This window comes from Neopelma chrysocephalum, unplaced genomic scaffold (assembly GCF_003984885.1).
Source record: "Neopelma chrysocephalum unplaced genomic scaffold, ASM398488v2 Primary Assembly neopelma1_96671, whole genome shotgun sequence".
Taxonomy (NCBI): domain Eukaryota; kingdom Metazoa; phylum Chordata; class Aves; order Passeriformes; family Pipridae; genus Neopelma; species Neopelma chrysocephalum.
In genome coordinates this window covers 1,159,012-1,173,666 of record NW_020925316.1, presented here as the reverse complement: position 1 = coordinate 1,173,666, position 14,655 = coordinate 1,159,012, and the positions used below count along the sequence as shown (strand labels likewise).

Sequence of the window (14,655 nt, the reverse complement as noted above, 5' to 3'; positions counted from 1 at the left end):
GCGTATTTTTTGTAATCGTAGCATGCTCCTGCCTTGTTGTTTTGGGGTTTTTTTATAGCATTGTACATGTTGCAAACTGCAGAATGGTGAATTACAGTATCTGCCAAAGGTTTAGATTTCTTTCTCCTTAGCTTCCTAAAGGCATTTCATGAGCAGAATGTGGCCAACCTGACAAACCTACCATACAGAAGATCTTAAGAAAAACCACCTTCCCAGATAATGAAATGTGACAGCAATAGCTGTAGTTTCTGGAGGTGGTGTCTAGGATAGAGACCCAGCGTGCAGAAAGTCTTTGAGAAGCAGACTTAAACGTCTTCATGTGTAGGTCCAGTAAGATATATTTCAGAGGCCTATTTTTCTGCTAGCCTAAGCCAGGGGTGGGTTGTAAAATAGTTACAGCAACAGCCAAGAGATATCCCTGTGAAATACATGGAGATGGCAGAGGACTGGGGGCTATCATGCAATCATGGCTTCTGTCAGTATGCATCCCGTGTTATTCATCTTCCTCCCTTGCAGAGGCCGTACACAAATGAACGATGCAGCAGCAGCAGGATGGTTTTTGGAGACAGGAGGGAAGTTTGAGCAGTACTGCATGCTAGTACTAGAGGACATGCCAGACTCATCTTCTGCAGCAGCAGGTGTGAAAGTCTGTGGCTGCATGGTGTGGAACAGGGATCTCTGTTTTGCCCGTGATAGCATGCCTTATTCTTGTAAAGCATATATTCATTGTGGCAAATGTAAAACATGACTAATGGCAGATACAGCTACCAGAGCACTTGTTTCACACACATGTCAGGATGACATATTTTCTAATTTTCAGGGGGTTGGGGGTTTTTTTGGGAGTTTTTTTTGGGAGTTGGGGGTTTTGGTTATGTTTTTTGTTTGTTTTTTTTTTTTGCTGTTGCCAAGGCATAAGATTCTTAGATGAAGTAAGGCAGTGGGGTACAGACCCCACAGCTTCAGACTACAATTCTCCTCCAAGAACATAAATGTGAGTTAGTCTGAGGTTTTGGTTGTGGATCTTCCACATAACTTCCAATAAATGAATAAAAATACAAGGCAGTATAAGTCAGGTCAAAGATTTACACAACCAAAAATCTCCTGTCTCTTTATGTCCAGTAACAAAAACTAAGGAAACAGGGAAATAATTGAATATAAACATCCAGTGCTCATTGCTTAGAAATTCTGTAACGTATGAGTTGCGTCATTTTTTGTGAACAACAGCAAATGAACTAAGAACAGGTGTCCATGGAATACTCTGATTCTGGGATAGATCTGTTGAATATGTATGCATGTAATCAGTGTCATAAAAGTAATTACCATAGCATAAAACCAGTTTGATTAAGTGGAAAACTAGGCTTTCTTTCCTCAGAAGTTTGGAGGCTGAATTATAAAGATTATTTATGATTTGCATCAAGGTGTCATTTCATTTAGGCTTTGCACTTATTGGGAAAAAATGAGAATTACAGACTACAGTCATCAGAGTAGCTGTGTATGAATAGAGCTCAGGTTGCTGCGCGAGAGAGCAGAATATTGCCTAGCTGATTCCTGCTGTATCCCGCAAAAGATAAACTCTTAATCGGATCCTTCATTAGCATAAAGTGTGGAAAAAACGGCTCGTGTCAGGGATTACTTAGTAAATGTAGTTAGTGGGAGAAATTATGCATTGAAGAAAATACAAAATCCCTCAAATTAATCTTTGAAATACATGGAGTTTGACTCTCCTCTCTCTTAACACCGGGATAATTGAAGAATAATTTCATTTCAGTGACTTAGTGCACTAGTGTAGTTGGAGAGGAAATTGAGTTTGCCTGCTCTCCCAGGATTTTAAAAGTCTTACATTTTTAAGGCAGAATTGTTTATCCTAAAATCTGTACTTGTACCTTCAGAGGAAGAATTGTATCCTGTATCACAGAGTAGAATCCTTTGACACATGATCTCCAACTATTTAAATCCAGACTGGAGTCTTTATGCTATCATGGGGGTTCAATACTGCTTGGCTTAACTTTGCCACCAGTTTTAGTATTTGCAGTTTTAAAAAAGCCAGACTAGGTAATAATTGTTTGGTGAATCTCTGAAATATACCTTGGTTTATGTTGTCACTTTTGCAATGTTAAATTCTTCATGTGTGAAGATTAAAATGTCAGATGTTTCCTTATTGTAGGCAGGCAGAGCAGGATTCCTACTGAATTTATAAGTCTGTCTTTTAATTTTTTAGTGGACTTCCCTAACATTCCGTGTTCATTGTTCACCTTGAAGCAACATCTTGACATATAGTTATGCTGTCAATACAGTTAGTTGACTGAAATATTTTTATGTCTGCCTATGGGTCTTTGTTTTCTGGCAAACCCATGTCGTATTTCCTTTCTAGTGATTTCTTTTCTATGTGCAACTTAAACATAGGTAAGGAAGTGTGTTCCATTGGTGGCCTAAGGTGTCATGAAGCTTGTTAATGTTCAAAACCAGAAGAGACATGTTGGATTTTCTTAGAGTTTTTCAGTTAGTTGTATACCTAGGAGAATGTAACCGAGGAGGAAAATGCAGGAGGCATGCTGAAGTAAGCATATATTATTTCATTATCATTTCTGGTCAGAAGGTTATTGCACTGTCATTACCACAGATAATAGAATCTGCATGTGAATTGTTGATTATCTACCATTTTATGAAAGCAGATTGTTGTTGGTGACAACTTCAATGTGCGCTTTGTACTTTTGGAGAGTTTGGGCCTTGTGCTTGTTTGAGTTAGCACACTAATCCCTGCTTCCAGATATCCTGTAATGAGGAAGTAACCCTCTGGTGTAAGTCAGCATTCACTATTCTCAAGCGGAGAATTATATTGAACAAAAAGAATTTCCTTACCCCTCCGCTTGCCTCTGGGCAAAGAACAACATGGTTCAGATATAGAAAGTAGTTAAATCTTTTGTTGAGCAAATCATGTATGGAGATAAGCACATAAGTTTCCTTTCTGTTTAAAGCTAATACTATTAAATTTTTTTCCCCATTTTTTAAATTCCTGCCTTTTTTGTCACTCTTGAGAGCGCCAGATTGGTGCTTGTTTACGCTGGGGTTCATTCACACACTGTTTCGAGGCTTCTTGTACCATGACGTTGTTGGAAAGGGGAATCAAACCTTGAAAAAAAGTTTATTTTTACAGATTAACACTGGAGAATATGGTCAGTTTTTGACTGTGTAGAGTTGGTGGGTGCATACTGGTGGACTAGAATGCAACAAAAATTTGACACTGCTTGATTCTTGGAGGAAAGCCCAGAGAGATACCTGTATGATCAGTCACGGACTGAGCCACACATGCTCCTCAGATGTCCTTGCCCCTCAAGCTCTTGCTTAGCTTGGAATGCATCACTGTATGTAGACTTGGGCCATGCTGTATTGCTGTCTGGAGCAGGAGAGGATGGGTCTGCAGTCTAGCTGGGTCAAGTATGGACAGTTCAGAGCAGATGGCTGAATCTCTGCTCATCCACAACTGATTTTGGATGGTTTTAACATGAACTCTGGCCAGGCTAACCTTTGTGACTGTGATGGAAATTCACAGCGTGCTTATGCTCCATTCTTAAACCATCTCTTTGGCATAACGGGATAGACTGTGTAATCTCACACACTTGGAAATAGCTCTGTAACCTAGTGTTTGTTATCTTGTGAAAATTCTGAATGTAACTCGTGTGGAGTTTTGTAGTTGAATACATCTAGGGGATATGTGGGATCAACGAGCAGTTCAGGGACTCAGACTTGAAGAAAATTCTACATAAAAAGCTGAGATAGGATATAGCTCAACTTCCTGTAAAGGCAGTGATAAGCATTTGAAGCATTCAAAAAGAATCAAGACATTTGGGAAAACATGTTTTTCTCAGTAGAGACATTAATAACCACGTTAACAGTGTTATTTACCTCCTGCTGCTTCAGTGGAAAGAGCAAATTGTGTGATTTCAGAATTAATAATTTTCTTCAAAGACAGACTGATTCAAAGCCCTAAGCAAATTACTGGTTTTATTGTTAAAAATGCTCACATCAGAAAATGGGTGATTGTTTTCATACCAGAGTTCTCAAAACAGAAGCAGAAAATTGCTGCTGCTTCTTTATCTAAGCTGAGGTTGCAAGAAAGAGAGAAGTTAGGTTGGGGGTTTGTTGGTTTGTGGTGGGGTTTTTTTTGGAATGAAACACTTAGTTTATATGCCACACAAGGAACAGAAGAGGCTAATTTACTTCAACTGGCATATGGAGGGCAGCTTTGTCATACAGCAGGTCCCCTGTGATGCTTAATTTTCACTCTTTCCTGTATCCTTCTGGATGCACTTCATCACTTTGTGCTGCATACAGTTTTAAAAAGGATGCCCAGAGACTTCCACGAAGTGCCATATGGAAGTGTTTCAGAGATTTCAGAGTAATACCTCTGATACTTTGCCATTTTGGAGGTGATCATCTGAAGCATGAAAGAATATTTCAGAGAGATGTAATGTCCAAGGTGGGACTTTCTGCACAGAAGAGATGAAAGAAGCAGTAACAGACCAAGAGGAATGTCTTGCATGGGAAGAGCAGGTGAATTATAGGAAAGGGATTTTTTTTCCAAATGCTTTTCTGAAAGTCCCAAAACAAAACGAAAAATTCCCAGATAAATTTGATAGGATTTTTCTTCCCTATTTCCTTCCTTATATACTTTGTTTTGTATTTATATCCTTTACTGCATAGGCATTTTCATTGACTTCTTCAAACTGTGTTTAAAATACAAATTTGTGAATTCCACTTACAGCACACAAAATTGCCTCTTAACAGTAAGCCACTCAGTTGCTTTTTTGAAAATAAATCTGCAAAGTTTTCTGAAAAGTGAATAAAAGTATTTTCTTTGGAAAAGAATCATGCTTCTTCTGAAAAGGGTGCCAGCTGTTCATATGGGCAGATTTTTTTGAGGTATATTCCATAAAATTTGGCTTATAAAAATGAATTCTCTCATGACAGAGTCAGAGTATCTTAGCACCTAACTTGCAAAACAGATAGAGCTGGTCTAATATCTACCAAAGAAGAGACTAGTGCTGACAGAATCTCCAAACTCCAGGAAATATAGCTCAATAGGAGAGAGTAGGTCCAGAAGCAGGGCACACCTCATTATGTAAGGAGGAAGGCATTTGGGGGATTCTTTATACCATTCAGAGCTACATTAAAAGATACAAACTGATTGTACTGAGGGGAGAATATGACATCCTGACTTGCAGGCTGCAAGAGAAATTGTGGCCATTTTGTTGACAGTGAAATTAATGGAGTGAGAGCTTTTTTGGCTGGGTTTCAGTGTTAATGTTATGTAGCTTTCTCAGAATATTTTCTGAACTTTTCATTAGGAGTTATGTTTTTCAACACAAGTGTCCTTGAGTTCTGTTTCAAGTGATAATCTTATCAATCAAAACTTCACTTTAGCAGCACCTGTTGATTAGTCACTCCCCTATTTCACACATCATCCTTGTGAAATAGATTAAAATAATTGTGGTTATTTCCCGAAGAGTAGAATTAAAGGCAGAAAGCAAAAAGATCCTATTTCACCAAATCCCTGCCTTTGAAGACATCTCCTGAATTTTTTTAAGGCTTGTGTGTGTTGGTGCACAAAATTAAAAATATGAAATGCAACATAAATGAGTGCAAAAGCTTCAGGAAGCAGTTGCTTTGATTAATTGCTTCGTTGTTTGTGCCTCATACATTTTAGCACATGTAGGATATAGATCATATATAATCATAATGTGTAAATCAAAGGCAGGGAAGTTTTGCTGGCTTATGTTAGCTCATTACTACCCATCTGTATGCATTACACTTCTGTGTAGTCTTGAGTGGCAAGGATTTAGTCTGAACTAATTTCTTACACTTCTAAATCAAGAATGTCTTCATGAGGTCTGCCCAGGTTTTGTCAGTGAAAATCTGGTGTGTTTTCTGAGACTTGAGTTTCTGGACTTAATATCAGTCCCCAGACAGTCACTGTAGAGAAGTCCACCAAGTCTGGTAGGCATTAGATCACACCTTTTAAGAACTCTGCACTACTTTAAGTGGAGAATGCTTCTATCCTAAGTGACACTAGATGTATGAGGTGGGAAAAAAGTAATGTAAAACTGTAAAGCAACACACCTGAAAAATATGTAGTTGAAAGGTTAATATCCTGAGATCCTTTATACCATGCTTTCTTTTGCTCAAAGCTTGTCCACCAGGAACATACAAGCCTGAAGGTTCACCAGGTGGAATTGGTACTTGCATCTCATGTCCCGATGAGAATCATACTTCTCCACCAGGAAGTACCTCCATTGAGGATTGTACATGCCAGGAGGGATATCGTGCTGTAGGACAAACCTGTGAAGGTAGGTGTTGCCATTCAGGAACAGAATAGTCCTGGAATGCACAGTGCAGTGCTGGGACAATTTTATTATGTGGTTTTGCACTGTGAAGGACATGTCAAATTGCAAATTTCCTGTGTCATTCCAAAACAGCAACAATACCAAGCCACAGTTTGAGTTAGAAATTTTAAAAGATTGTTTTCCTTCAGTAGCCTATTGCATTCTGGCTGGTATCATAACTCTGTTGTGGTTGTTTAATTGTTTAGTTGTTCACTGCCCTGAACTGAAGCCTCCAGAAAATGGTTACTTTGTCCAGAATGTCTGCAACAATTACTTCAATGCTGCGTGTGGGATCCGATGCAAAGCAGGATTTGATCTCGTGGGAAGCAGCATCCGACTTTGTCAGCCAAATGGCCAGTGGTCTGGATCAGAAGCTACTTGTAGAGGTATGGATGTCACATGTTTGAAAAGTATTTTTCTGTTGGTTTAGTTTGTTCTTAACAGTGGTTTTCTCTACTCACTAGTAGTTGGGGGTGCAGATCTGATCCTGTGACCACTTGGGTGAAAGAAAGTTCCAAATGTAAAATCCCACTCCAATCACTCAATTTCGCCTCCTTCCTAAAATGGAAGAAGGACATCTACAATAGAAAATGCAGAGCAGGATTTACTAGGCAGACAATCTTTTGCAAGTGAATCTACATTCTCCTTCCTTACACGCCTCTTCACCTCTCTCCACTTAATTTCTATGAATTTTGTATCTACATTATGTAAACCCAGTGAACCTACCAGGTATTTAAATATGTAACCATATTTAGACCTTGCCACATGTCTGTTTTAGAACATCCACATTCTTGGCATAGAATAGCATTGGGAGACATTAGGCATAGAAGAATTCCATTTTTCTTTCTTACAGTTTCTGTTCTTACAAAAAATAGGAAATCCGGGGCCTTGAGCATAGTTTTCAGAAGAAATTTGAGTGGAGTTTCACTAAGGAACAATTGACAGTATCCTAGAAGTTTTATACTGAAGTATACCTTCAGTATAAAACAATGTCAGCTGTAAAAGAAATAAACAGAGGGTGTGAAAGGGAGAAGACGTGGGAAAGAGCATCCTGAGAAACATTATTTCTGAATTTTTTGATAGGAACAGAGTTTTGTTTTGGTGTCACTTGTCTCTGCCAGAGGTTGGGTTCTTGATGATTTAGAACAGAAGCTACAATCCCATATATGTATATCTGTCTGGTATGTCTTCCAAGGAGACCCTGAAAAAAATAGGTAGAGCCCTTATGTCCTCAACAGCTACAGGATGTAGTTCAGCATTTTTAACTTGACTTGAATACACTTGACACTAGCATGCTGCACAGGAAGCTAGTAAATACAAATTCATCAGCTCATTCTGTAACTCTTGCCCTGGCCTTGTGTTTGGGGAAAAAGGCAGGGTAGATCCTTGGAGGCATCAGCACTTCATGCCAGTACAGCAAACACAGCAGCCCTTAAAGAAACAGCAAGTCATGGTTCTGAAAGGGGGGATCAGATCTAGAGAACAGTTTCTCAGGACATTCTTCCTGTATTAGTTCACTTCTACTTAGATTTTAGAACTCTTCTTCAGATAATCCTAGAAAACTTGGTTTTCCCTTTTAGCTTCCAGTGACAGAAAGCAGGTAGGAGAAGCTTTCAATAGAAAATAAATTGTTGTCCTGTACCATGAGGGTGTCTTGAGAAGGACTTAGAGCTATGGACTTTCTAGCAGTCCAAACATAAACTGAAGATGCATACTGCTTCAGGTAGACTGGGATACTAGGAAAGAGCACCCACCTGTCAAAGTTTCTGTCAGACAATATGTGTGTAACAAAAAATCTGGGGAAAGCTGCAGTCAGCCACAAAGAAAGGATCCTTCATCTTATTTTGTACAGAGAAGTGGAAGATTCTAATACTTGAAAATCTTGCTGGAGCATTTAATGAAATTCACCTATTTGGTGTTGGTGTGTGATCTTCCTTTAATAGGGAATTTGGAAGATGGGGGAAGAGAAAAGTCTGCATTGAGATCCTGTCTTGATATTGAGTTAATATCCTTTGAAGCACTGAAAGGATATATTTTTGCTTTTTATATGTCGTTGTCCATCATACTGAAGACTTCCAATTGAAAAAAAAATTAAGAAATCCCACTGTTACATGTGCTGGATCTGCTAGTCTTGATTCACTCAGACTATGAAAGGGACCAAGATCAAAGGCACAGTTTATAGCTGTCTTGTTAATCCCAGGAGTATTTTATCACATAAATTAGGAAGGGAGAGTGATGGAAAATCCCTTTACAGTGCTTTGGATTTTGACATTAAATACTCCTCAGTTCTTCTGCTAGCTAAAATCTGCTGTGCTATTGGAAACTGATTAATGCAGTCATGTCATGCAATTACGGGTGACCCATGAAAAAAACTGCAAAGCGTGTATTTAATCCAGCAAAATGTATTAGGAGAAAACCCAGAGCAAGCAAAATATATACTGGTATTGGTTTTGTTGTTTCCACTGCCTTTATGGGAATATTTCTTGGTCTTGGAAAATGTCTGATTGATAAGAGGATGGGTTGGTGTTTAGTGCTTGGAAGCATTACCAAGATGACATGGGCTCAGTTATAGGTTTCTACCAGAGCCGTGCTGAGGCACTGAGTAAGCATGAACCTTGAAACAATTGAGGAGGCAAGAGCACTACAGCTGTGTAGTCCTTCCAGAAGAAATGGCTAGACTTCCCAGGTAGTGGAAGGGAATGCCTTCTCTGTAGGCACATTAACATTGCCAAGAGCCTCCTCAGTGCTCTTAATTCATTCAGGCTTTTTCAGTAGTAGAGTTTGGTAGCATTTGCTTCTTTTTACTGCAGATTGGGTGATAAAGACTTCTGTAGAAACTTTAAAAGAGAAAGCATGCTTTCTTATGTATAAAGCGTGTAAAAATGTTTTTCTTGCACCCTCTACCAAAGTTAAGATACAGCATATTATGAAGCTTCTCTGAAGCTCAGAGTGCCTCTCAAAAGATGGGCATTTCAAAACCTTTTTTTAGCTCTTAAACACACTCCCTAGAGGATGCCCAGGTATGTGCAAGCACAACAGTAGTAGTACTTTAAGAGAGTTAACATGAGTAAACATGGGACAGTGGTAATGTAAAGATATATTGGGTGCATCTGAATGGCTTTTTTCCATTCTTTCTTATCCTATATCCTATAGGTTTTGCTATGGACTTTTTTTACACTCAGGTGCCACCATGGCTTTTTTCAGAAGAGACATTATTTAGTGTGTGTTGTTTGTAGCTTTCAAAGGCTACTAAAACTGTGATGTAGTTACTGACATTTATACGGCTGGGTCTCATTTGAAGGAGCACTCAGGCTGTATGCCCATTTATTATTTTGAGGGTGTATAGTCATGTCCACTTGTAGGCACTGTTCTGTTTCATCAGTGTGCAGAGTAAATAATTACTGGGAAGAGGAGAGGTTGCCAAGGTGGCTTACCTTTGGGTGCATAGAGATAATGTTTTGCCTCCTGCCTAATAGCAGCAAGAATGGATTAATTGGTAAAATCAGCTTCCCAAATCACAGCAGAGAAGTTGTCCAGCTCTCTGAAACCACCCATCACTTGAGCTTGCCCTCTTGCCAGCAAGGTCAGTACAAGCTGTGGAAAACAATCAAGTGAGAACAGAGTTCCTCTTGTAAGGAAGGGATGGGAGGCTGAGGGAGCTGGACCTATTTAGCCTGGAGAAGACTGAGAGGGCATCTTGTTAAAGTATATAAGTATCTGAAGAGGATGGAGTCAAGTTCTTCTCAGTGGTGCCAAGCAATAGGACAAGAGGCAATGGGAAGAAACTGATGCTCAGGAAGTTCCACCTGAGTATGAGGAAGAATATCTTTACTGTGAGTATGACTTGAGCACTGTAACAGGCTGCCCAGAGAGATTGTGCAGTCTCCCTCACTGGAGGTATTTAAAAGCTGTCTGGACATAATCCTGTACAGCGTGTTCTAGGATGACCCTGGTAGAGCAGGGAGGTCAGACTAGATGTGCTCTAGTGGTCCCTCCCAGCCTCAGCCATTCTGGGATTCTGTGAGTTTAGGGAACTGCAGTCTTCTTGACTATATTTTGAGCAGTCATACAGTTTGCCCTTGTGTGTTTTTCTCCCTCCAATAGCTTATGAACATACTGAGCAGTATCTGCCAACTTCAGCTGAAAGCAGAATTTTCAACTAGAGTTTTCTACTCATTTTGGAAAATCAATAGCTGATTATTGACATATCATCATCACATAGTCATGCCCAAACAATAGGTGTGTACAGCTTAGTTGTCTGAGGGACCCAAGGGCCAGGCAGGGTGTGTAGCTCAGAGTCTTGTCCAGCAGGGAGCAAGGGGACAAATGCTGGAGTATGAGATCCTAGATGAAAAGAAGGAGGCGGTGCAAAGGAAAGAGGTTGAGGTTATGACACTGAAACAAAGAACGTAAGTCTAGGTCATACCTGTACTACTTTTTTCTTACTACAATCATTCAGCTGTTTTGTCATCAGTCTTAACTACAGTGTAGCTTTGTGCTAAATTGCAGCATGTAAATTCAGTAGTAAATCCATAAGACAACCTGAGGATCACATTCTGTGCCCTACTTCCTTTTCTGCACACTCATATTGCACAGGACTGCATTCTTATTGGCATCACACTACTTTCAGTGTTTGCAAGACATTACAGGAGAAAAGCTTCTATGCTGAGCAGCAGACAAGACTGTCTCTGTGCTCAACACATGGAAGGGTCTCTTCTGTCTCAGCAACAGCCTGATTTGTTCCTTTTCATCTCTTATGGACCTGGTGTATATAAATGGCTTGTATTCCTTCTTCCTCTTTCTGTGTCCTCCAGCATGATGAGTCTCTTCTCCTCTGATTTGCAGAGACTTGCATGTGTCTGTGTCTATCAGTACACTCCTGGAGCACCTGAGAATGTTCCTGGGCACCGGGACACTGTCATCCAACCTGTTAATAGGCTCTTAGTTTCTTCCCTGATGTGCAGTCAGCACATCAGCTTGCCAGATGGAAATCCCCCAAAGAACTCTCAGACACTGTTGGAGACTAGAAACTTCCAAAGACACAGACTTTTCCACAGGATTCCATTTGACTGCAGCTGTCCCATTTTGAAGGCTAATAGACATTACTAGCACAGGTCACACACTGTGTTCCAGGTGCACAGTTGGTTTGTTAGACTGGACTTATGTCAGAACTTTGATGAGCTTGGAGATGTGTGCCGAATCTCATATATTCTATGTAAGACTGTTTCAGGAAGAGGAAGGCATCAAACCTTTGAAAAAATCCACTCTATTCTAGCTCTATTCCCTAAATTTTTACAAACTACTGTAACTAGTGTACAAACCAGTACTTTCCCACCCCTAAAAACCTGGGCAAACTAGTGTAACTCCAGTAATTCTCAGTGCTGCAGAGTGAACTGGTGGGTTTTTTCTCTTTGCAGTTCGAACATGTCCCAGACTTCGGTCTCCTGAATACGGACACATCAATTGTTCAACAGCTGATATCTCTTACAAGACAGTATGTTTTGTGACCTGCAATGAAGGCTATGAAATTGAAGGAAGCAGCAAACTCACCTGCCAGGGAACCTCACAGTGGGATTCAAAGGAGCCAAAGTGTGTGGGTTGGTATCTGATCTAACTCTGTTCATGTCAGAGCGCAGCCTTTTCTGATGTGCTGTCATGGGTGAGAAATTCTCCATTTTTTGATAACTGGTGAAGCTGGGATAGGAAGGAGAATTGTTTATGGATGTTTTATACAGGTCTTTGAAGCTGGGGAAGAACAAAGGAATTTGTAAATGGAGAAAGTGGACAGATTATTATTTAAATCCAGCATGGACTGGTGATAACTGAAAGGTTGTTGTTGTTGTATCTGGTTAGTGTAAAGGCACTGTCACACACTGTGTTGCAGGAAACATAAATTGTAGGTTTATACTGTGGATTAAGTGTGAACAAACGGGGGTTTGAATTACCACCTTAAAGCTGAAGTTGATCTCCAAGCAAGGACTGATTTGTGTTAGCCAGGCACTGTGAATGCAGAGTAAAGGTGTGGCGGTTGTCACTTCTGCTGAACTCCCAGCAGGAAATAAGAGTTTAGACAAGTTAGGAACTAAGCACCTTTAAGTCAGGATTCAGAGGTCACATCAGTTGTGCAGGGGTAGGTAAGCACATATTGCTGTTCCAGAAATAAAGGACTGTAGGCAGAAGTACACATTTAGATCAGGGACAGATATTAAATTAACTTAGAAAAGTAAGGTAATGAAATACAGTTGAAACACCTTTAAGGGTAGACAAAAAAAAAAAAAAAGGCACAGGCTGAAAGTCCAGTAATTCAAAAGGTGATCCGGTGCTGACTAGTCAGGGTGTAGTAGGTGTAGTATATGTCACCTGGGTCCAGTAAATGTGAAACGTGATGCTGGGAGAGTGACTTCGCTTGAATTTGTGCCTAATTTTTTCAGTTTTAAAAATGTGGACTTTGCACAAGGCAAGAATAAATTTCTAAGTGTAGGTACATTCTTTAAAATGATGAAAATAATCCACAAGAATTAATTTATCAAGACAGTTTTTTAAGAGATCCTAATCTTTCTTCTGTTAAAAGTCAGTGGAAAAACTTCAATTAACTTCAAAAGGAAGGGACCCTGAAATCCTGTTGGAATATTATAATTGGAAGATTAACTGTATTCATCAGTTGAATTCATCCTTCCTAGCTTAGCATTTTGATTAATAAAATCCATCTCTACTTTGTATCAGAAGATTTCTTCACACCACGCAATATTGCCTCCATTCCTGGATTACGCATGGAAATATCTTTTTTTTGCTGAATCTAAAAGTCTAGTATAAAAGTTACTTTTGATTGTCACAGAGGGAAGAGTGTTAGCTGGAAAGCATCTCTGCTGCTTCTTCTCGTGACTGGTGATTAGGACAAGCTTGCTGAGATTCTGGTTCAATAGCAATGTGTGGAGTTTTATTCAGGGAAGGATGCAAATCAGAAGGCTAATATTGTGTCCTCCTCAAAAATTACTCTTTATACTCATTTTCTGAATGATCACCATTATCATGGAGGTTTGTCTGTTTATTTTTAGTCTGAACAGCTCCTAACTATTATTTATCATCTGCTACATAAAAGGTACCAGAAATCCTGCTGTATTTAGGCATTTGTAATTGATAATTTATTAATTTCAGATCCTTCTGTTAGAAAAATGAAAAGGAATTGCCTTCGGTCTGTTATTTTGAACCAGATTTCTTGGACCTCAGGGTATTCTTCTAGCTCGTTTTCTGAATGCCTTTCAGTTTGACTGCTCCTCTCTGCAAAGTTTGCCATATTTGCAAGTTATTCACTGAGACACCACAGCCATCTGTAGCCATAACTGACACTGTACCATAACATTGCCTGGATTGTTTACAGTCACTTCTGTGAAGTCTGTTCTCATGCATCTTTTTCCAAGAGACTAGAAGCTAGTTAAGCAAGTATGGATATTACATATGTTTTAAATTTTTGTCTTTGTCATTAAAGTTACTGTTAGTAATGAGCTACTTTTGAGTAGGCTACATATATTGTAGGTGGCTGACAAACAAAATATCTGCTGAAAAGGGAAGCTTTGTCATTTGTCCAATCTGGGAAAAAAAACATCCACAGTCATGTTCTTGTGTTTCCTTCCCATTGGCAGAAATTGAATATCCATCATGTTAAAATTAGTGAATTTTGCAAGATGCTGTTCTCTTTGCTTTGTTCAAGGTTTAGTGAAGAAAAGTAAAAATAGAGATGGCATCCAGGGTGTTGATGCCACCTAGCGTTGAAAGAATTACTGCCCCACACTTCTAATTGAAGCTGACCAATTTTTTCCCTGAAACAGTGCCTGCAAAGCAATTGAAGGAAAGAGGCATGATTTACTTTGTAATCCTCTTATTTGTCACAATATTGAAGTTCCTTTTGATGTTAAGACTTATAATACAGTGTTTTGTTTCATCACAGGTGGTTGCAGGTGAAAACAGATTCTTGTCTCTCCTTAGAAGTACTTTTCTCTTTATTAATTCCCTGTCAATATGACTAATATCATGGATATCACTCTGCTTCTCATGAATTCCAGACTTCTGGCTCAGCTTGATCAAATTTTGGAATTAAGCACAGATAGAAAAGCTAAACAACACTATTACAGTTGTTTTTCTGGTAAAAACCTGCCCCACTTAAAAGAGATTCCCTTGGGCTAGATATACCAAAGTTTATCCTGAATGTTTATCAAATATTTCAGGATTGTGCTGTACTAGGATTTTGCTAGTGTACCTGGAAGTGTCTCAAGCAAGA

General features: G+C 39.4%; 1 protein-coding gene across 1 annotated transcript in view; it reads left to right on the top strand.

Moving 5' to 3' along the window:
* The window catches only part of SVEP1 (sushi, von Willebrand factor type A, EGF and pentraxin domain containing 1), a 121,716-nt gene that overhangs the window by 35,820 nt on the left and 71,241 nt on the right, over positions 1-14,655 (top strand). The window contains exons 4-6 of the mRNA XM_027709012.1: positions 6,186-6,344; positions 6,587-6,766; positions 11,798-11,977. Coding sequence (XP_027564813.1) covers positions 6,186-6,344; positions 6,587-6,766; positions 11,798-11,977 — 519 coding nt within the window. The remainder of the gene's footprint in view (positions 1-6,185; positions 6,345-6,586; positions 6,767-11,797; positions 11,978-14,655) is intronic.